This window comes from Pezoporus wallicus, unplaced genomic scaffold (genome assembly GCF_028554395.1).
Source record: "Pezoporus wallicus isolate ANWC-B61680 ecotype Strahan unplaced genomic scaffold, APGP_CSIRO_Pwel_v1 contig_6564, whole genome shotgun sequence".
NCBI classification, from domain to species: Eukaryota; Metazoa; Chordata; class Aves; order Psittaciformes; family Psittacidae; genus Pezoporus; species Pezoporus wallicus.
The window spans coordinates 354,888-378,319 of NW_026640748.1; the positions used below are offsets into that span (position 1 = coordinate 354,888).

The window sequence follows — 23,432 nt, forward strand, 5'->3', positions numbered from 1 at the left end:
TCAGAGTTAAATCACAGTCCCTTTCTTATAAAAGTTTTATATTGGATCACTGAGCTGTTCAAAGCCTCTGCTCACAAATTGCTTCTCACCAGCAGGATCTGGGCCTTGCCAGAGATTATCCCAGGACCATGACAAGCTGCTTCAAAAAATATATAAATCTGACCAATGGAAATTGAGACAAGAATGAGCCTTTGCAAATTTTGATACATATCTCACAGCCTCAGCTAACTGGCACAGACAAAACCTATGTTATCCTTAAGCCGACCTTTAATACTAGTCACACAGACACCTCTGAAAAAAAAACAAGATTACAGAAAAACTTATTAAATATGAAGACTGCATCTCGCAAGGCAAAATTAATTAATACTGTAATTTGACACATTTTCATTTTCAACTATGCAGATGACATGTGTTGTAATTCTGGTAACATACCACTGACATTACCAGGAATAGCAGATGTTGGCAGCAAGCTTTTATGAGAGCATGTATCTGTGTTTATGTGTATCTTCTACTGCATCACTGCTTTTACAGACTGAAATATTAGTAACTCTAGAGCAAGGATGTATGTGTCACTACATTACACTGATAAAGTATTACTGAAGTTATCAGTAAACCACAGCTTGGAGGCTGCTGAGGGATATCAGGACTGTAACAGAGACCCCCAAAAGGACAAGCAAAAGATCAGAGCAGAGGCCTAAAAGTTGCAAAGAACGGAATGACAACAGGGTCCCAGAGCTATAACTTTTAACATAGAATCATAGAATAGTTAGGGCTGAAAAGGACCTTAAACAACACACTGGTGTTCAATTACTGCTTGCTAAAGGAATACAACTTTAAAATACAGATAAAAGTGAGTTTAGGGGTAAAAAGAAATGTGACATATCCATATCCATATCCATATTCAAGATATGTAAAACATACTACATGTACCAAATTTAACTACAATGTTGTGAAATATGAAAGAAAAATCAAATAAGCAAATATTTGTGCTAGTAAATGCATAAAAATGGACTTCAGAGTGAGAAGAAAGAAACCATCAACATTAACTTCACCTTCTTCCTGTCAAAAAGGAGGGGAAAACCATCGGTATCAACTTCATACTCCCCTACTTGAAGAACTCAGTGCTGACAACTTACAACAAAACCTCCCTTCTCCAGGAGGACCATATGACCAGACAAGGATCAGAGCTTGCATACATCAGTATCATTACCAGGAATGAGCTAGTAAAATCAGATAATTTGCATTGTAAGTGCTGGTATCATTATAATTGGCCCAATAATTATTTCAGTAGGCTGTTAGGATTTAAGCTGAGCTAACAACAAATCCTTGGCATTGCATGTTGGGTGTGTTTCTTTCCCCACATACCTGCAGAAGATGTTTGGTCAGAGAGCCCAGCCTCGAGAACTGGCTGAACACAGTATGGCAGAGCTGCAGATTGGTCAAGCAGGTCCAGCTTTCTGTTTTAATATAACCCAGAAGCAATTCACAGTAGCATTCCATTGCCTCAGTTAGATATGAACCTTTCAGGAGATAATTTGCCCTTGATTAAGAATCACTAGGAAATTAATAAAAACAGTAATTAACTAATAACATAAAACTCATTACTGAATGGAAATGTACCCAAATCTCAGTCTACACTCTTAGACACAGAAAGAAGTTCTCCAGGAAAACTGACAACATCCTTTTTTACCTTTCCTTTCCGATAACAACATTCAGGATAGAAATACATCCATTCTCACAACACAGGTTCTGATTAACTGGTGAGCATCCCACAAGGAACACAGCACAGAGCACTGTGCACCTATAGCACTGAACTCTGAAATGTGAACCACTATATGCTCAAGCTTTGATAAAAATAAGAAACAGAAGCCCATAAAAGGCTATCTATCTGACACATAAATAGCAGGGGCAATTAATTAGGTGGACCTGCCATGTATCTCAGCAGAAGGTAGATTTAAAAGGTCTATACTCCTCATGGATAAAACATTGCCACAGAAAATGGAAAAGAAGAGCAGAAGCTTTATCATCTCAAGGTCAATGCAACTGTGTGTTTAGGGAAGTTAGCAAAAAAAAGTCCCTTCCTGTCTTTTCCTATAGCAAATTCAAAGAAACAAACAAAAGGACTCTGCAACTAAGAACTACCAATGAGACCTATGAAACTCTTGCCCACTCTTCTCACAAAGCCCAGGAAAAATAATTTTCTTCTGAGAACTCCCAGCCCTGCAAACAAACCTCTTTACCATCCTCAAGCACTACACAAGCATTGCTAAAGCACTCTGTAATTAATAACTATTTACAGACTCGATTCTCTACACAATATTTATACTATTTCTGCACAATATTTATACTATTCAGATGAAATGGGTGTCTTTGTTGGTCTTTAGTGCCTCTGGGCTGGGGTAGGAAAAAAAGCTGTAAGAAACTTGTTTTTCCTTGCCATACCCTCTCCTATTCTTATTTTTATTTTTATTTTTATTTTATTTTTTTTCAAAATTGCCACAGATGATGCTTAGGAAAGGTTAGAAGAACACCTTACACAAGCAGCACTTTTTTTCCCCTTCCACACATCTTGGATATATTGTTGGAATTCTCTCTCTTAATGGCATCAAAGTGACTCATTGTTTATGAAAGTGTGAATCCATTCATCAAATTGCCAGCCCCCAGAACTGTTTCTTGCTTACTTGTGTAGGATGCAACTACATAGTCACAGAAATACTCAGAAAGCTTTAGAAAATTACTCAAGTTCCAAAGCTTAGACAGTTTGTGAACAGAACTTGTGCTCTTACCTCTACCGAATATACACATATTAAAATATTCTCTAGTTACACGAAAAAGCACAATTCATATGACATTATTTCTATTATGCAGTACACAAGCTGAAAGACTACCATCCTTACCAGTGTGCCACAAAACTAGGCTACAGCAGCAAATGAATAATGGTACACTGGGTGGTGAGCACATTTGTAATTGATGGAAAGGATGACCAAACAGACTTCAAATAAAGACAATCAATCAGGAGACCCATACACCATCTCTAGCTCTGACTCAGAATAACTGTATAGCTCCAATTGCTAAAGAGAACAGCCTGTCCTTCAATCCTTTCCTGTAAAATGCAGTCAGTGTAAAGCAGCTGCCATGAAAAACATTGCACAGTAACAATACCTGATCTGACTTCTGATTTGAGTACATTTAGAAACAGTTGCAATCTGCATGACGACATTCATGCTGTCTTATTACAGAGGCACAGACATTATTAGCAAAGTCACAGACCAGCACTAACTTAAAGCAGGAGAATGGTTCACAGTTTCATCATTCAAAACATTTCTTCAGATGGAGTGACAAACATGGGACTTTTTTTAGGACTATTTACCATTTTACCATTCTGCAAAGGCAGCACAAGAGCCCAGTTTGTGCTCCAAAACCTGCACCTGGACTTGGTAAGAACTTCCTAAATTTTGAAGAATCAGGTCCCTGGGCAAGCTGCTAGCAAAAACCTGAAGCTGTTTCTTGATCCCACTGCCCAAATTAGAGCTATTCGTATTAAAAGAAAAAACTTGTTAAAAGATCATTGAAGATGGAATTAAAGTCATAGCTACTTGGTTTTAATAAGTTGGTTACAAATTATACAGTGTTTTCCATTCTGATCAAGTTTTGTATCTCAAAGGCAGCAACTCCTGCAACATAATTATATTGCTCCAATCTCAACTCAAAGAAAAAAGTGCCACCTGTTGTAGTACCATCATGTGCTGTAGCACACAAATGTTAATTCCTGGTTTTCTTTTAGAAATTGCTAGATGCTCTAGTCCTCCACAGTGTGAAGTGTAATGAGAGCACCGTGGTATAGCTAATAAATCAGTTTACTGTATAACCTGATTTCCTTAATGAAGAGCAAACACCTGAGCCTTAGCAAAGCAGGAGCCCCAGGCATTCACTGCAGTCTGAAATAGTAGATTTGCTTTTGTGTGCTCTCTCTGAACCAGGGAGCACTGACCCACCACTAGTCATTGGAGACTGCTCCTGTCAGGGGCCAACACTAAGAGTCAGCTTTATGTCAGAGTTCAAAACCACAGAAGAGAGGAGTGGCAAGAGCATTATGGGAGAATAACAAATAGCCAGTAGAGGTATAGTTTTCGTAACGGAATAACTTTTAAAAAATAACAAAAGCTGTCAAGGTGTTAGGCCAGAAAAGCCAGCACAATTAACATACACTAGGCTTCAATCTACTGGGAGGGGAAAAAGCAGGATTTATTCTGACAATTACAAGTTAACAAGTGTAAGCATCAGCTCCTCTGTAAAGCACCTATGAAAGTGTACTGAAGGTCACAACCTCTTACAGCTTCTGTCACAGTAACAACACACTACCATTATTCTATATTTCAAGCAATTTTATTGTCAATGACAGCAGTTACAAATGCACAAGAAAATGTCCCTTAGCAGACTTCTAGGCTGTTTACTTGGCAGAAATCCTCTGTGCCCCAAGAAGTGACTAGTATTTTAGATTCTTATTATGAGCCCCTAATCAGGGCATCTGCCACGGCAGAGAGCCCAGCAGCCTCCTGCATAACTGGCAGCTGCTTCTCGCGGGAAGTGGAGCTCTCCTCTCACTGACCGCAGGGGCAGGCAGGTATCGCTCCCTCCCTGACCTCACTGCCTGCCCTTGTTTTCCTCACTCCGACTCCCCATTAAATCCAGACCTTGCATAGCATGCAGAGCCATTAACTTGCCTGTGTGAGGCTCGCTCCAACAGCTAACAGAGCTTGGAAATGGGCTTCTGCTTTTCTTTCCTTCCACTAAAATGAATAAATATACAGAACAAAAACTGGGTTTGCTTTGCCTTTGACAGGGCTTTGAGCAACCTGGTCTAGTGGAAGGTGTTCCTGCCCATGGCAGGGGGTTGGAACTGGATGAGGTTTAAGGTCTTTTCCAACCCAAACCAGTGATTCTATGATTCAATACGCAGACTACTTGAACCCTGTTATTCTCATCTGCCTACCTAACAATAAATGACAGATCAAATATCTCCAATTCAGATGGCAACTTGAGGGATTTGCAAAGATGTCAGTCTTCTCCATGCACGCCCATATAAGAAGGCACAGAAATCCCTTTGTCATGGTGAATCTCCATCGTACAATGACTAACCACTGAAGCTAAATTAAATGGGGACATAAACCTGGAATTTTACACTTTTCTTATGCTGAGAGAAGAAAAAGTTTCCAAACCCAGCACTTTTTAATACACAAACTTTCCTCTTCACTATTGCTTAATAAAAAGTACATTCATTTAGCCTCATTGATCTTCCTGTTAATTGAAGCAGTGCAATGAGTTGTTAGCTATTCTAGATTCGCTTTGTCCACAGCCAGGCATGTATGCAGAGCCAAAGCAAGACACCCAAACAGTGCTTGAAAAGAAAATCTGCTGCCTGCAGAATTATTTGTGAAGACTAGCTGTGTCCTGGGTTCAGCTGTAGCAGTCATTTTTCTCCTTCTTAGTAGCTGGTGCAGTGCTGTGTTTTCAACGTCAGCCTGAGAACAGTGCTGATAACACACTGATGCTTTGAGTTGTTGCTAAGTAATGCTTACTCTGATAAAGGACTTTTCAGTCTCATGCTTAGCCAGTGAGGAGGGGTATAGGAAGCCGGGAGGAAACAGAGACAGGACACCTGACCCAAAGTAGCCAAAGGGGTATTCCATACCACAGCACATCATGCCCAATATAGAAACTGGGGGGAGTTACCCAGAAGGCCCAGATTGCTGCTCGGGTCAGGCTGGGTATCTGGTGGGTGGTCAGCAACTGTATTCTCTCCCCTTGTTATTTCGCATATCATTATTATTATTGGTGGTAGCAGTAGTAGTTTTGTATTATACCGTAGTTACTGGACTGTTCTTATCTCAACCTGCGTGATTTACATTCTTTCATTTTTCCTCCCCATCCCTCCGGGAGCCAGGGGGGAAGACGAGGGTGGAGTGAGTGAGCAGATGTGTGGTTCTGAGTTACTGGCTGGGCTTAAACCATGACAGTTCTTTTTGGCACCCAATGTGAGGCACGAAAGGGTGAGATAATGACAGATCTGACCGGAGTGTGCCTACTTGTATTTGTCATAAGCATGCATTATTTTGGATTAATAGTCACTCATTATAATGTTGATTTATTTGCTCTCGGAGTTGTTGTACTTGATCTCAGAGTTTCAGCATGTCATACCTCGCTTGCAGTCAGTATGTGCTGTTTTAATGTTTATCGGCTTTGGGGCCTAGGCTAAGGTTCTTGTTTTGCTGTACTTCATGGTAATGACTTGTAATACAGTAGATTCCTTGATCATGGAACTGAGCTGGTATGTATTCTCAGCGTGGTCATCACCTCTATACTACGGGAGGCATATAATGGGAATTTTTAACAATTACACATCATTTTCCTTCCCTCAGGGTTTCAACCTATGGAGGAGATATTCCCTCCTACCGCTCCCCCACCAGGTCAGTTATAGTAGGAGTCAATTCTGGAAAAGTTAAAGGTCAGTTATAGTAGGAGTCAATTCTGGAAAAGTTAAAGATCTTGAATATTCTTTCAATACCCTCTCTATGTTTTGCCTATGGTGTGACCACCCTGAGAACACTCGATCTTGTCCAATCTCAGAAGTTAAGCAGGGTATGGCTCGGGTGCTGTCTGTGGTTAAACAACTATCTAAGAATACTACCAGGAGATCATCCCCAAGGCAGGACAGTCATGAGGGGCAGGGTGGCTGGGAGCATATGGGAAAGCACTTAAGCCAGTGGGCGACTCCAGTGCTTTGGAGTTTCCCTCCTGAACAAATGAGGAATCCAGAAAAATCAGAACACTTAGACGAGGTGTGCGGTCGTCCCAGCAATACCACAGAGGGACAACTCACTGCAGGGTGCTGGGGCTTGGCCTGCACCTACAGAGCCCTGTTCTGTAAGGAGCAAGAAAAAGATGTCCATGGATCTGATGGCAAAGCAACAGGCAACACAGCTACTCAACCCCCAGTCACACCAACCCTGGCAACAGACACTGGCAGCCACTCCAAACCCAGTGACAGACACTGCAGATAAACCAAAGGACCAATCCATGCCAGTATCAGTTGCCCCTATAAGCAAGGGGAAAAGCAAACAACAGCCACAAAAAGAGCAATCTGTGCAGTGAAGAAAGATGAAGTCTCAATGAATGTACTAGAGGGGATACCATCTGAATGAGAATTATTACTACAGGAATCAGAGGAAGACAAAGAGGTAACTTCACGATCCCGGACCTCGACCAAGCTGCAGAATATGCAAAAAGATTTCAGCTGTCTTCCAGGGGAGCACATCGTCGCATGGTTGCTTTGATGCTGGGAAAATAGGGCTGACTGTCACGAGTTAGACAGTAGGGAAGCTAAGCAGCTGGGATCACTTGCTAGGGAAGGAGGAATTGACAAAGAGACTGCAAAAGAGCAATGAACCCTCAGCCTTTGGAGGTGGCTCCTGGCAGCTGTGAAGGAAAGGTTTCCCTACAAGGGTGATGTTATGTGTCGCTCAGGCACATGGACAGTGATAAAGGCATTCAGTCACTGAGGAAATCAGCCATTCTAGAGATCATCTGTTGTAGGTTGGATGCTGGGAATGGATCCATAGACCCAGGTGAAGTTGAAGGTATAGAAACCATGGGGCAGAAACTCACATGGAGAGCACCATCATCATCTGCCCACTCATTGGCATCAATGACCTGCAGCAAGGTAGCACCACCAACAGTGGATGAATTGTCAGCTCTGGGAATTCAAAGACAATCTCAACCCTTCCACCATTTCAGCTATGGAAAAACTCCTGACCCAGGAGTTCAAACAATTGAGAGATGATCTATCCTATCTATCCAGCTCCACTTGTACCAAGCCCTGTCTCAGCCATGAACAGAAGGCGCCCTGTTATCCAAGAGAGAAGATACAGGAGGTAGATGCCACAGGCCACCCTACAGTTTTATCTGCAGGATCACAGAGAAGACATGAGAAAGTGGGATGGAAAACCTACCTCAGCTCTGGAGGAATGGGTGTGTGAATTGAAGAGGAAAACAATGGTCAAGGATTATCCTCCCAAGAAAGTTGCTGCTCCAGTCTTCAGTGAGCAGCTTCCCAGATGGAGTGGAAGGGCTGATTTTACTCCAACTCCTGTGATAAGGAATTCTAATCCCTTTTATTTAAGATTTTACCTACCATTATTTAAGTAAAATACCCCCCAACTCATTGTCATAAGGCTCACCGTCTTAAGGCTGCCCAGCTCTCACCATTGCAAATCTTATTGCTCATCTGTTAAGACAGCTTTGCTTGGACAGCCTCTCCTTCTCACTCTGTTGGGCTTTTTTTTTATTTAAGAAAGAAAGAAAAAGGATCCCAAAATAGCCTTGGTTATAGCATATATGCCTTGCAGGAATCCTGGCATGCGGTGGATGGACATCTGTTTCAGGCCTGACCTACTTCTAAGCATCTGAACACCAAAATCTCCTTGCAAGTACTCCCTGTAGAGTGGTTTTTTTTTAGATGTTAATCCCCTGCTGATTTTGCCTTCCCCTCAGAAGCCTTCTTTTCTCCCTGAGATCTGAGCTAAACTCAGTTATATTGGGTTTGGCCATTTAAAGATGTTGGCAGTGTCACTAAGGAGTAACTCCAAGTAGAGCTTCTAACTGTGCAAACACCAAGTGCTTAATGAAGAGGATATAGCCTCCGTAGGCAAAGCACATGTGAGACAGGTGAGGAGCATATAACCCTAAGAGGTAGACTATAGTAATTTATCTTGGATAGTACTTTTAATATATGTATCATTATACAATATGTAACTTTAACCATCCTTACATACTAGACTGATGCTAGGAAAACATACTAATTGGGGTATTTCTTAGAAATGCAGATCTTGTAACTATGGGCAGAAATTAGGGAAGAAAATAAAGCAACCCACATCAGCAGCATGTGTTGTACTAAAATCCAAAAAAAGGAAAACAAGAAAGATTCATTAAGCAAGAAATGAGTCTTGAGAAGCGACAGGAGAGGTGGTAGCAGCCTCTGTCTCATGAAACAGAAGGAAAACCATTCATGTTAGTTCAATGTTTGCTTAGCAAAAGAGAGTGAACACAACTAAGGATGATGCTTCAATCACTTAGTTTTTTTCCTCATTTGTTCCATTTGTGAGCTCATTTTCAAATCAACATAGCCTCTCATTTTTTATTATACCTAGTGACAGCAATGTTTCATACCACCTCTTTTGTCCATGATGCAAAGACTACTGATAAGGTGGAATATAAGGAAGAAAATCTTTATTGTGAGGGTGGTGAGGCACTGAAACAGGTTGTCCAAGGAAGTTGTGAATACTCCATCCCTGGCAGTTTTTAAGGCCAGTTTGGACGGAGTCTTGGGTGACATAGTTTAGTGTGTGGTGTCCCTGCCCATGGCCGGGGAGTTGGAACTAGATGATCTTAAGGTTTCCAACCCAAACTATTCTATGATTCTATTCTATGATTAGAATAACCTCAAGTGTCCTTAAACAAGTGTCCTGCTTTTGCAATGCTCACTGTAACCAGTGTGCCTCCACCAAAGCCCCATTTGACCAGGGGGACAAGTGGCTTTTTTTTCAGCCAGGAGAGGGAGAGCAGTCACTTTAAGGGAGGAAGATGCACACAGTTGAGAAAACCTGATCCTTAAGGGAGTCTAATAACGATCTCTAACCTCTGGTACTGCTGTAACCCTCTGTCAGTGTCCAAGTGGAGAAAACCCTAGTGCCAGACCCTGTTTTGCTCATGATCTCAAGAGTAACATAAAGACGCAAACAAGGTCAAGTACTGTAATCGGTTAGTTGGTTTATTACAGAAAGACAATTATTATAAGAAAGGAAAATTATTGTAGCAAGGATTCGAAGTGCAGAATGAGAGAGACAGTCACCACCACAGAACCAGCAGTGTCCCGGGGATGTGTTGTTGTCAGTGGTAGGAGTCTTTCAGGGTTCGTAGCTGCTATCGGAGCAATTGTCCCCCAGGAGTTCATATTAGAGGTGTTTGTCTTCGTGGAGGTGTCTTTCTGGAGCTGTCCCCTTGAAGGTACCCCTGGAGGTGCTCTGATGGAGATGCCCTCTGGGCAATGTCTCATGGAGGGTCCGTAGTAGTCATCAGTGGAGAGTGTCCTCACGGAGGTGTCCACCTGGGGTCATCCTCATGGCAATGGCTCCCTTCAAGACTACCTTTTCCCCCTTTTATAATGAGTTGGGGGGAGTACCTCTGTTCTTCATGTCACGTAATACACATTCCTGGTGAACCAGTTTCCCTGGTCTTCCAACCAACTCTTCAACTGCATGTGTCTGAAGCAATTTCTGGGATATCGGGCAGAAATTCCTCACACCAGTCCTCGAGGTAACAGATAAAAGAGTCTTATCTCAGCATTTTCTCATGCATCCTCCAGGCAATGGATGGTGGAGTCTCAGTTCAGCTCCTCACACCCTCCTCCCAGGCAGCAGATACTGGAGTCTTAATTCCTCTCACCCATCTCTGAGACAATGGATTGGTGGAATTCCATCTCAGCTTCTCATACAAATCTTTGAAACAGTGGACAGTGGAGTCTGATTTCAGATCAGTCTTTCACACCCTTCTCTTCCATGCTATTGCTGTGAGTCTCTTGTTTTTTCCCTAGCACTAATTAAAAGCAATTTGTAGGCAAATATATCTCTCTTTAGTTATAAATCATGCAATGCGATCCAGTACCAGATGTGAACATACAGCTGGCAGTGAAAGCAAGCACTTAACAGCTTTGCAAAAATTTACAAAAAAAGTTGGTTAAAAATAAAATAATAGAAATCAGAATTAAAGAAGGTGGAGGTTTTAATCTAATACATTTGTTTAATGATCTTGAATTTCAGTACTGGAAAAGGGAACGTAGGGCACAGGTGCAGAGCTAACTTTCTGTGTTCTCTCTTGGTATTATTAGGTATATCAAGACTGTGTATCAAGAAAATAGCAGTAAGTCATATGAGAGAAGTCTGGCATTTAAAAGCAGCAGCACTAATCATGAATTAACTTGAATCAATATTATTTATTTTTTATATTACAGTATACCATGGTTCTAATTTAAGAAAATTAGAAATTGTAGGTTCAAATTTAAGAAAAGATCCAAGATGATGTTGGAACAGAATTCAAGGAACAAGGATGCCTGGAAGAGGGAGTCACCATCACTAGACTGCCAGTATTTATACTACCTTCTGCAGATCGAATCGCATTAAAAAAATATGAAAGAAATCATTCAACCAAAAGACATCAACACTTGTAATCATTTCATGCTGAAGCACTGTATTTCTATCAAACATGGGGACTTTGGAAAGAACTGAAAGGTCCTTTACAGAATAATTCAGGTTTGTCACAAGGATGTTTGCCACAAACAAGCACAAGTGAAAGCTCAGTGAGGAGCTAGGAGGCATTAACAGAATAACAGTGCAAGGCATCCTTGCGGTGAAGGAAAAGGCTCAGCTGAATCCAAAATACAAACAAAAGCTGACCAGCTATAACCACCACAGTTCAAACCCCAGAAGCCAACCACAAACAGAAGGGGCTCTGCAGCTAAATGGTTCCAAGTCTTCATTGGCTGAATGTGGAAAATATCAGAAAACCACGAGTTCATATTTGAGACTGCTGAACGTTCCTAGAGAGCTTTTAGGAACCTGTAGATGTTTCTGTACAAGCTGCTACTGAGCTGCAGTTAAAATTACCGTTTCTAGAGTAGTGTTAGCCTGGGTTAAGAAACCATTGTCCTCTGCTCAAGGCATACTACCTCTCCTTAGACATATCATAAGCTCACCCCTGGCTCTGTAGAGGTCCCAAGGTCCTACTGCATGCAGCTTGAAGAGCCAATTATCTGGAAGAAAAATAGAATCTCTGGAGGGAAACCCACTACCACTTCTATATAGTAGGTATGTCTCATGGCACCTCTTCACAACAGGCAACGCAGATGGCAATGCTGTTTCATCAACAGGGTAAAGCCACCACTAAAAAAAGAACAAGTTTTTTTCTGAAACGAATGAAAGACAGGTTTTGCACTGATCAGCAAAGACTGCAATAATTACCATGAGCTGTACTGGGGCTTGTACTGAAAAGGTTGCACAGTTCTTTCCAGTGAAGAATGAATTCTCACATATAAACCAGCATGCACAAGCTGTAGGGCATAAGATATAATTATAGCATCGCTTCTAAGGAAAAAAAAAAATGCCTTGAAACTTTTTTTTGGTAGCAAATAGGAAGCTGTATGATGATTTTTGCAGCATCAGGCAGGGAGTACTAACCGCTCATATGCACCACTTAATTCTTTTTAGCAAATTAAATGATGCTAATGTCATAAAAAATTATTCACCTTGAGAGGTTAGTTAAATATATTACTAGCAACATATTATTTTCTCCTTTATTTTAAGAAAATATAAAACTTCACTGTAAATACCTTTTTTATTTTTCCCCTATGATCAATGACAGCTCAAAAACATGGATTAACAAAATGCTTTTCGTATTATCCATTAAATTAAGTCTAAGTAAATGACAATTTATATTCTACTTGATTACTTTCAGGACAGCTATGGAACTGCATCTGGAATTTCTGAAAACTATAGGAAAGGTATTCTCTTGATTGGGTTGAACCCTGCAGCAATAATAACACTTAAATTAACTTCATGAGATTGACGCTGTTAAAGAATGACTGATTTCTTCCAGATAACTGTCTAGTTGATCTATAGCCTAATGCAACAAAGATGTTAAAATGTTTAAAGTGTTTTAGTTTTCTTTTTTTCTATTTCAAAGAAGTTAAGAAAGGAAGCACAAAACCTATTGCAATGCTCTGCTTCCAGAACATGTAGTGACAGGAAAAGGGGGAATGGCTTCAAGCTAGAAGAGGGTAGATTTAAATTAGACATTAGGAAGAAGTTCTTCAGTATGAGGGTGGTGAGGCGCTGGCACAGGTTGTCCACAGAAGCTGTGGCTGTCCTGTCCCTGGCAGTTTTCAAGGCCAGGTTGAAGGAGGCTTTGAGCAACTGGGTCTAGTGGGAGGTGTCCCTGCCCATGACAGGGGGTTGGAACTGGATGAGCTTTAAGGTCCCTTCCAACACAAACCAGTCTGTGATTCCATGAACTGCTGGAAAACTTCTGCCACTGAGGTAGGAAGAGCATTCAACAGTAGTACCTGCAGATAGCTTTAGCTCACTCAGTAAAATCAGATTACTAAAAAAAAACCAAAAAAAACCCCATGATATGAAGTTCCCTGAAAAATTAAGCAATTCTGACTGAACACACAGGGCTGCACATGGCACCTACGCCCCTTTTCACCAAAATATGGGAAGAGGAATACTTTTTCTTTATAATATCAGTAGAAACAAACACACACATATAAAAAACCCCAAACCAAAAATCCAGGAGAGTTAAACTTCACGTTTCAATCTCAGGAATCAATAGTTTCATTTGCCAGTAACATTACTGAAAATTATTAGCTTACCCAAACAAGCATCCATTCCATATTTTCTACTGGAAAATTAGAAACTTTTGCATGATTTCCTACCAGGAGATTCGAGTTGTGGAGGTACAACGAGGAAGAGGATGGCTCTTTGTCCTGGGTTCTGAACCCAGGACACTCTTTCACTAAACACTAAACACTAAACACTAAACACGCAAACATAGACACACTATCCCCTACACAGAAGATGGAGAGGTAGGACTTGGTGCCGTGCTCACCATCTCCTGTCTAAAGGCATCAGAAAACTAGAATAATTATATGAACCACTGGAAACAAGTCCCTGTTCAGTCTCACACCTGACCTCAGTTTCAAAATCAATTTTTCATCAGTATTGAGCAGACGAATGAACACTGCAGTGTTCAGATTCTCATTATTTAAAAGTGCTTCAGAGCAGTTAAAAAATAATAAATTACAATCCTAAGGGAATTCAAGTGCGGAAGACTCTGCCCATCACTTTTTTCTTGCCTTCCAGCAATGAAGTGCTGCTGTGTGAACGTAGCACTTGAAGCATCAGTTCCAGCTGTATTTTAACTAAAAATACTTGCATTTCATAATAAATATCTACAGGATGCAGTGAAGCTAGCTGCTAATTTCTTATCTAACGTATCTTTCCCTCCAGCTTCTCAGAGACTGCTATTGCTGCTAAGGTCCCCATCTCCATAGTTCTCAAAACTAAACGTAACACTCATGCTGACAAGTGTCAATTCTGGGCTAAATAAAACTATCAGTAACAGAGATGGAAGTGTTTCAGTGAAGAGTGCTGAAGGGAAGAAGAGCAGATTATTTGCTTAGATAATAGAGATATAAACACATGGAGCAACTCACCTATGTTCACTCTGAGCAGAGTTACAGGACAAGGGGAGATTCAATTAGAATGAAAAGCAATCAATCCAGACCAAGATTTCAAGAAACAGCATAATTACCAGCTAAGTGGACTAAGTAGAAATTTCCTGTACGCTTATCATGTATCTTTACATTATCATTATGTGTATCTACCTTGGAGTGAAGATGCATTGTCTTTTCTCCTGAATTATCTATATTATACATGGGAGCACTGCTTTCATGTTACCAAAGCAGAAAACACAACTTGGAGGTTGTGTGGCGAGAAAAGTGGTACTAAAACTGTAAATACCAACATTTTAAAGCTAACACTTCTTACTGTGAGCTGATGCAGAAACTTTTTACACCACAGGTTTTTTTAAATGCAATGCATTTATGTAAAATCACAGACCATTTCAGAAGTGTATCTGCACTGAAAGAAAAAGTACCAGAGTATGTCAGATTCCCTATCCACATCTGTCGCAACAAACGCTTCCCAGTAGGTCATCTCTTAAGTGTAACACAGTATTTATGTACATGCAAAATTAAACTGACAATGAAATTGCACATTTATAATTGTAATTTTCATCATGCCCTCTTCCTTTTTGCAACTGAACTGTTTACATTTCTCTTTCTTTCCATCTTAGAATTTTTGACTGTAAAACCTTCACACTGAGATTTGTTCCTAAGAAAACAGTGTGTTTTGCTTCCCAGAGCCTGAAATCTGGGCACAACTCAACTGTAATTTCCAAGTCATGTTACTTCATAATTCTACCTGAAACTAAGTTGGAGTAGTGAGCAGATTCCTCTTACCTGTTTGTGAGCATGATCATAAGAGTTAATGTGATTGTCAAACTCCTGGTGTTTATAGTACTGCTTGTCACAAAGTTCACAGTAGAAGTTGGCTTTAAGATCTTCCAGAGCTTTTGCTATCGTGTTTTTCTTTTCAGCATAATCCTGGAAGGGGATAGGAAAAAGGAATTTTAGTTTTGCCTTTGATGCTGCAAATGGATTTTGTGCTCTGAAGTTAATCATATTTGTCAATATTTACACACCTCTGTAACTAAAAGCCTTCACTATTTGCTGTGTTACACTGCACATATTTACTGTATCTGCTGGGAGGTTGAAGATTTGCACTCTCCAATTTGCTATACAGTTGCCATCTCCCCATACAGGCTCTGTTAGAGGCTAGAAGCATTTTCCCAGATTCTGTCTGCATACAAATATTTATCATGCTGAGGCTATTTTTGAGGTAATTTCTATTCAAGACCTGCTAGGTAATACATCCAAACAGAATAAGCATGAAGATACAAACTGCATTAAATTAGTTCTTAGGCTTTTACAAGAAAGTGCATATACTAAAAAGAAAACAGAATTCAAGGAACCATCCTGGGTCCTTCTTGAACCCGTGGAGACATGAAAACCTGAGGAACACTTTCAAAGCTGAGACATAATAAGTATCTTCATCACTTTGTCATCAAGTATTAGAAGGACATACAACTCCATTTACCATACATTAGCAAAAGCATCACAACCTTGCTTATCGTTTTGAGCTAATTACATAAAAGTAATATATATTAATTACCTAAATACACTGATGATAACATGGCCTGTTCTGAAAGACTGTGGAAATGGTCTGTCATCTCAAATTAGTTTAATATCAGTTAAACACTGAACATGTATAACTTTAGTGCAACAACCCCTGCTTTTGATGAGTCTGTCTGGGACAGAATCACACCCTCAAACCCTAAATGCAGGAAATACTGTTTAAGAAGATAACACCCCTTTGACTTGTTTCACAAAATTTCATTGCTGCAAGCACTTTGGAACTGACCCCAAATTCTCCTTGTTTCTGTCTTCTTCCTTGTTCAGTTAGATTAAGATAAAATATGAACTCATAATCAGAACACTCAAAACTGAGATAATTTTGGGAAAAAAAGTCCCTATTTGCTAGAAGTTTTCAGAGCTTAGGACTAGTACACTTCCAATATATTCTAGGGAGTTTAACATGGAAAATTCAAGTTTATCAGCTTAGAATGTTTGCAGAACAATGATGTCTGTTAAAAGAAAAAGAGGTATCAATTAGAATTATATTCATCAATTAGAATTATATCAATTCAATATATCAATATATCAATATATCAATTAGAATTATATCCACAAAGCATTCATTTAAAATAGCACAGAGAGACCCTAAGGAGATACACACCCTTTAAACACTTTTAAAGTAATTTTTATAGTCTACAAAGCGATGCCACATGGATTTTTTTAAAACACACAAAAATCTGGATTTTGGTTGATTACCAGAACTCTGAAATATTATATATGACCTCTGTGAAGGACAAGAGCAAATGTGATGTATTCTAAGACAAGAACAGTGAATATTATTTTTTCTTTATATAAAACATCTCACACCATGCTGCTGGTTAATCCTCAAGCAAAACTTTGCAAGACTTACTAATGTAGCATAATGCCTTAAATAAAGTTACTTAACTTCACTGGTGTTCCTCTTGACATAAAGCACCATTTTGGAAGCAATATACTTATTATATAGCAGAACCTAACCTGAACACAAACATATTTGACATGCCAATGCATTCTAATGGAGCAGAGACAGTGAAACCCCAAGAACAACTTTACTGCAAAGTAATAAAATCTTATCATTATCTTGGGATTTCTACCACTAAAATCCTTCAGCTATAGGGCTTTTAGGAGTAGGCTCATTTTACATTACATTATTACATCACAGTTTCAGAGGCAAGTCATCACATAATCTAAATTAGACACAAATAAGGAGGATGAAATATAATAAATAATGTAGCTTGATCATGCATGGGCAAGGGGAAAACCAGGACTTTTAAATAACAAGAACCAAAAGTATTTGAGCTTAGGAACAAATGAATGGTTGTATTGGACCAGATGAACCTTTCAAACCTGCATAAGATTTTATTCTGTAGACCTAAGAGAAGTGACTTGACTTGCTTTGCAGCTGCGTTCTGCTAGTTTCAGTTGCTGCATACTGGAAAAGGTCATTAACACCCACTTTTTATTCCCTTTAACTGACTCATTCATAATTACATACACCCCCTATCACACTGTCTCTTTGGTATCTCTGTCTGAATGATATAGTTCTGGTTCATTCAGGCATTCCTTATATCAAGGCCACTGATCACCTCTGCTTGTTCTTTTCACAGCCTCCCAAAGAAGACATGATAACACAATATTCTATGGTGCCATGCAATAATATGTTAATATTCTCTATTTTGTACCTTATTCCTTTTTGTACTAAGTCTTAACATAGGAATTGTTTAAAATCACAATAAAGCAAAATCAACATTTTTATAGAACTCCTTTATCACATGTATCTTTTGCTGCTGCATAATATTTTGATGGCAGGAGATGTTTTTTTCCAACTACTAAACTTCACCTGACTTCAGAAACTTTATATTTCCTTAGTGGCACAAAGGCCACTAACAAACCTTATGGATAAGGTTTTGGCTTTGGGATCTAAGCAAGGGCAATAGCAATAGCATTTACTTGTGGCAGTGTAGCATTTAATAGCATTTCATTGTGGCAGTGTAGTATTGATCTTGTCAAGAATGTATCCACAGCAAAAATTTCTAAAGAAATAGTAGCAGAAGTGTGTATTTTTCACAAAATTTTGCATTGTACTGCACTTCAACCAATCATGCAAAACCAAACAGTTTCTTCATGTTAGCCCCTAAGACCACCAGATGAGCTGGAACAATTCTAATTTTTATCTTGTGGGAAAAGATACTGAATCACTTCTCCCACCGTCTTTGTTACTCTGTTCTAAAACTTCAGCTTACTGCATAGCACATGTATGCATTAAAAAAAAAACTTTAATAATACCCTTAAAGGAGGGTCTTCAAGAGATTCCCTGCAGCCATCTTCTGGGCTGACCTGGGATTGAAGATAAAGTCCTGTTGCTGGTTGCCATCAGAAGAGGAGGAAAAACTGATTTCAAGGATGAACAGTGAATGGAAATGGGAGAACACAGGCTGCTGCTTTCCTGCCTGCTAGGCTATTTCTATCAATTTTGCAGGGAGGACCACCTTGGAAAAGGAGGATTTATCAATTTTGATGAGGGATAACTGTGCAAAAACTGACAGTAAAAAATTACAGTCCCTGGACCTTGATAGTACTGGGCAATGGACTGCAGATGAAACTGCAGAAACTTACTGGAGAAGAATATTCCTGGAGTAAAGTACGAGTGAAAAAAATCACTTAAACTGGTTAAGTATGATCAAGCTTAGTCTCAATTTCATAAAGATTTGCAAACCATCCTGGAAGTTTTAAAAGAACTTTGAATTACCATTCAGCTTGGTAATGAAACTCGGAACTGAGTGTCACTTAGTTTCATTACTTTTTCCTGAAAGGCTTATTATCTGAAAGTCCACAGCTAATCTCCATAATTTATATGAAAGATCTCTAATAAGTGATCACATCTATCAGTTGGCTTTATTTCTCTAAATCCATCTTCTCCATCCTCCAAAGCTTTAAGCCTGGGAAAATGCCAGCGCAAACATCTGATAAACTGGAACAAGAGAGGGCTTCACCTGCAGAGGGGGTACCTGTCACTGACTAGACTGGACTTTCTCCTCCCAGTATATGAGAGAAAAAGAAAGAAGGAAACAGAAACATTAAACCCTTGGCACAGATGACTGGAGAGGGTTGTCTGTATGCCTCAATCTAGTGGATATTTTCATGGAGTGCACTTTATGCTCATACTTCTACTGTCTGCAGAAAGGCCAGCTAGAAAAAAACAAGTAGGAATATGAGATTAGAATACATTATCTACTCCATGTTGATTGCCAGTGTGAATATTCTTACTTGACAAAAAATGTGAGAAGTAAGCTATTTTGCATTTACTGTAGACTTAAAAGGGTCAGGCCTGCAGTCATTGCAAAGTAAAATGTGTTACAGAAATAAATCACTTCTTCCAGATAATTTATCCCAGAGAGGATTAGACTGTTGTGGTCTGATCCTCCGGATTAGATCCCTTTAGACCTGACAGATGTTCCAGTGAAACCTTGTTTCACAAAAAGCATTTAAAGCATTTTTTTTTCTGTTCCAAAAACCCCCCAAAAACCCAAACAAAAAAAAAACCACCCACCAAAACCCCACCTGACCCCCCTCAAAAATATATTCTGAACATTGTCAAAAACTTCATACTGACTGTACTTACAGAAAAGGATTTGTCTAAAAATATGCTGTTACCAAAAAAGAAAGAAAAAAAACATTATAAACCCCAAACCAAACAAGCCGGGAAAGAATTAGCCATCACTTAAGAGCACCCTTCTCTACAGTCAATTAACTGTGATACCTGTGGACATAATTTACAATAGGTTCCTTAATTTCTGGTATATTTACAGTTATTATAAAAACAGTCCAAAGAAGCAGATTTCACTGAACAAAATGTGCAATTTACAAACATCTCCGCTATTACCCATCTTGGTATTACCTGGCATATATAACTTTTTTTATCATCTTCATATATCACTTTTTTTCTCATGTAAGTGGTCTATGCAATATCCACTGGTGCACTTGAAGGAATAAATGAAAAATAGAACACATTAATAATACTAATGCAGTCTAGTACCAAATCTAATTATTTATAAGGTTCTTGTCCTTATCAGGGCAGTGAGAACAAAGCAAAAGGCAATTAGATACACTGATCAAATTACTCATCGATCTTAACAAATTCATTTCTAGGGAGTGGATAGTGAGTTTCAGTCTAATATCAAGGAGACTGGCTGGGAAAATAAATACCAAGAATACTGTCATACCTTTTTGATTACTATATTTGAAACTTTTGCATTAGCTGTGAGATGTGGCAGCAGCCTAAAATGTACAAGGCCATAAACATCAGATACTATACCCTTAATTTCTTCATCCCTTCTGACATTCTCCTTCCCGGGAAAGGAGCTTTATCCTCAGCAAGGATCCTAGCATTTCACTGCACTGGGTGAGAATAGGCCAAGGAAGTAGTGGTACCCTGAAGAACCCTACATTAATTGAACATTAGAGGCTGAAAAACACCCACCTTCCTTTCTTTTCTCTTTAAGATTACCCACAGACAACTAGTTCCAATCAAAACCACTTATTACATACAAGACAGCTCATCAGTATTCTGCTATGTGCGTACTTGAAAACGCTATCGAAGACATGCAAATTATTATAAAAATGGTTTCTCAGCTTCCTGATAAACACACAGACAGTATTTCACATTCAGATAAACACCATAATATTAGGATAAATAACACAGTGAAATTAGAAAGAAATAGTAAAATTTATTCCAATTAGTGCTGTCTGCTTCCTAATGCCATCCCCATTTTTTTTCAACACCAAATTTGTTAACAATACATCTCCTGATGCAAACAGCTGAATTTTGCACCCCTCTGCACTAAATGGAGTGAGACAGGAGTGAGGAGGAAGAAAGCTGAACTCAGTGGAGAGCAAAGCAATGCAGAACTGTGTCCTGCGATGTTAAGACTGAATTAACTTGAAAGGAAGCTTATGATGAGACAGCAATTTGTTATCAGATTTGTCTTTCTCAGTAAGTTACTTAAAGTACTTATGCTGTATAATTACTTTTAACTTGATTGGGGGTTTCTGCCATTAAAACTAACATGTGCATAGGTCTGCAGAACTCTGTTTATTCTAGTGCTTTAAAACCTACTTTAGGGCTCATTTGGAGAGCTTTAAACTAGATTCGAAGGGGGATGGGCTTGTAGCTGGGCTTGCCCCAGTGGGGCAGCGCTCCAGAATTAATGAAGACTGGGAGGCCTCCTACAATCCTAGGGTGAAATCGGTGTGCTCAGCTCGCTCCCTGAAATGCCTGTACACCAATGCGCGCAGCATGGGGAATAAGCAGGAGGAGTTGGAAACCTGTGTTAAGTCAGGAGATTATGATCTGGTGGCAATTACAGAGACGTGGTGGGACAGCTCACATGACTGGAATATAGTCATGGAGGGCTATGTCCTTTTCAGAAAAGACAGGCCAGCCAGGCGGGGTGGTGGGGTTGCTCTTTATGTGCGGGAGGAACTACAGTGCACCGAGTTCTGTCCAGGGACAGATGACGAGCGAGTTGAGAGTCTGTGGGTGAGAATTAAGGGGCAGGCTGGCAGGGGGGATACTGTTGTAGGTGTCTGTTACAGACCACCGGATCAGGGTGAGGAAGTTGACGAGGCCTTCTACAGGCACCTGAGAGCGGCCTCACAGTCACAGGCCGTGGTCGTCGTGGGGGATTTTAACTTCCCTGATGTTTGCTGGAAGGACCACTTGGCAACCCAGCCACGGTCCAGGAGGTTCCTCCAGTGTATGGATGATAACTTCCTCCTGCAAATGGTGGATGAGCCGACCAGGAGAGGAGCGCTGCTGGATCTCATCCTCACTAACAAGGAGGATCTGGTTGAAGCAGTAAGGGTTGAGGGCTGCCTTGGTTGCAGCGACCACGAGATAGTGGAGTTCAGGATCTTGTGTGGCAGGACTAGTAGAATACCAAGTAGAATTGCAACCCTGGATTTTAGCAGGGCAAACTTTGGACTTTTCAAGCATTTGCTAGGGGAGATCCCATGGGCAAGGCTGCTTGAAGGTAAAGGGGCCCAAGATAGTTGGTTGGCATTCAAGGATTGCTTTTTCCGTGCTCAAGATCGGAGCATCCCGACACGTAGGAAGTCAAGGAAGAGGGCCAAGAGACCTGCGTGGCTAAATAGGGAACTGCTGGGTATGCTCAAGTGGAAGAGGAGAGTTTACAGGTCATGGAAGGAGGGGCTGGCCACTTGGGAGGAATACAGGGCTGCTGCTAGAGGATGTAGGAAGGCAGCTAGGAGGACTAAGGCATCCTTAGAATTAAACCTGGCAAGAAGGGTCAAGGACAGCAAAAAGAGCTTTTTCAAATACATGGCAGACAAAACTAACACCAGAGGCAATGTAGGCCCACTGATGAACGGGATGGGTGCCCTGGTGACAGAAGATACAGAGATGGCAGAGTTACTGGATGCCTTCTTTGTCTCTGTCTACTCTGCTGCAGGCAGTCCTGAAGAGCCCTGTACCCCTGAGACCTTAGATGAAGTCAGGTCGACGGAGCGGTTTGCCTTAGTCGATGAGGAATGGGTTAGAGACCAGTTGAGCAATCTGGACATCCATAAATCCATGGGTCCAGATGGGATGCACCCACGGGTGCTGAGGGAACTGGCGGAAGTCATTGCTAGACCACTCTCCATCATCTTTACCAAGTCTTGGGAAACGGGAGAGGTGCCTGAGGACTGGAGGAAAGCAAATGTCACTCCAGTCTTCAAAAAGGGCAAGGAGGACCCGGGTAACTATAGACCGGTCAGCCTCACCTCCATCCCTGGGAAAGTGATGGAACACCTTATCCTTGGTACCATCTTAAGGCATATCAAGGATAAGAAGGTTATGAGGGGCAGTCAACATGGCTTCACCAGGGGGAAATCATGTTTGACCAATCTCTTAGCCTTTTATGAGGAAATAACACGGTGGATGGATGATGGCAGAGCGGTGGATGTGGTCTACCTTGACTTCAGCAAAGCATTTGACACAGTCTCCCACAGCATCCTCGCGGCTAAAATGAGGAAGTGTGGACTGGATGATCAGGTAGTGAGGTGGACTGCGAACTGGCTGAAGGAGAGAAGCCAGAGAGTTGTAGTCTATAGGGCTGAGTCTAGTTGGAGGCCTGTAACTAGTGGAGTGCCTCAAGGGTCAGTACTGGGACCGGTATTATTTAATATATTCATCAATGATTTAGATGAGGGAATTGAGTGTACTATCAGCAAGTTTGCTGATGACACTAAGCTGGGAGGAGTGGCTGATACGCCAGAAGGCTGTGCTGCCATCCAGCGAGACCTGGATAGGCTGGAGAGTTGGGCAGGGAGTAACTTGATGAAATATAACAAGGGAAAGTGTAGAGTCCTGCATCTGGGCAGGAACAACCCCAGGTTCCAGTATAGGTTGGGGAACGACCTGTTAGAGAGCAGTGTAGGGGAGAGGGACCTGGGGGTCCTAGTGGACGACAGGATGACCATGAGCCAACACTGTGCCCTTGTGGCTAAGAAGGCCAATGGCATCCTG

The 23,432-nt window shown here is 40.7% G+C and overlaps 1 protein-coding gene across 4 annotated transcripts in view; it reads right to left on the minus strand.

The window, feature by feature from the left end:
* The window catches only part of ZNF804A (zinc finger protein 804A), a 165,740-nt gene that overhangs the window by 17,953 nt on the left and 124,355 nt on the right, over nt 1–23,432 (minus strand). For 3 of the 4 annotated variants that reach the window (XR_008973609.1, XM_057420233.1, XM_057420234.1), the window contains exon 2: nt 15,131–15,274. The exons of the other annotated variant lie outside the window; for it this stretch is intronic. Coding sequence is in view for 2 of the 3 variants with exons in the window: in XM_057420233.1 (XP_057276216.1) it covers nt 15,131–15,274 (144 nt within the window). In the remaining variant the exon portion in view is untranslated. The remainder of the gene's footprint in view (nt 1–15,130; nt 15,275–23,432) is intronic. 4 annotated transcript variants of the gene reach the window in all.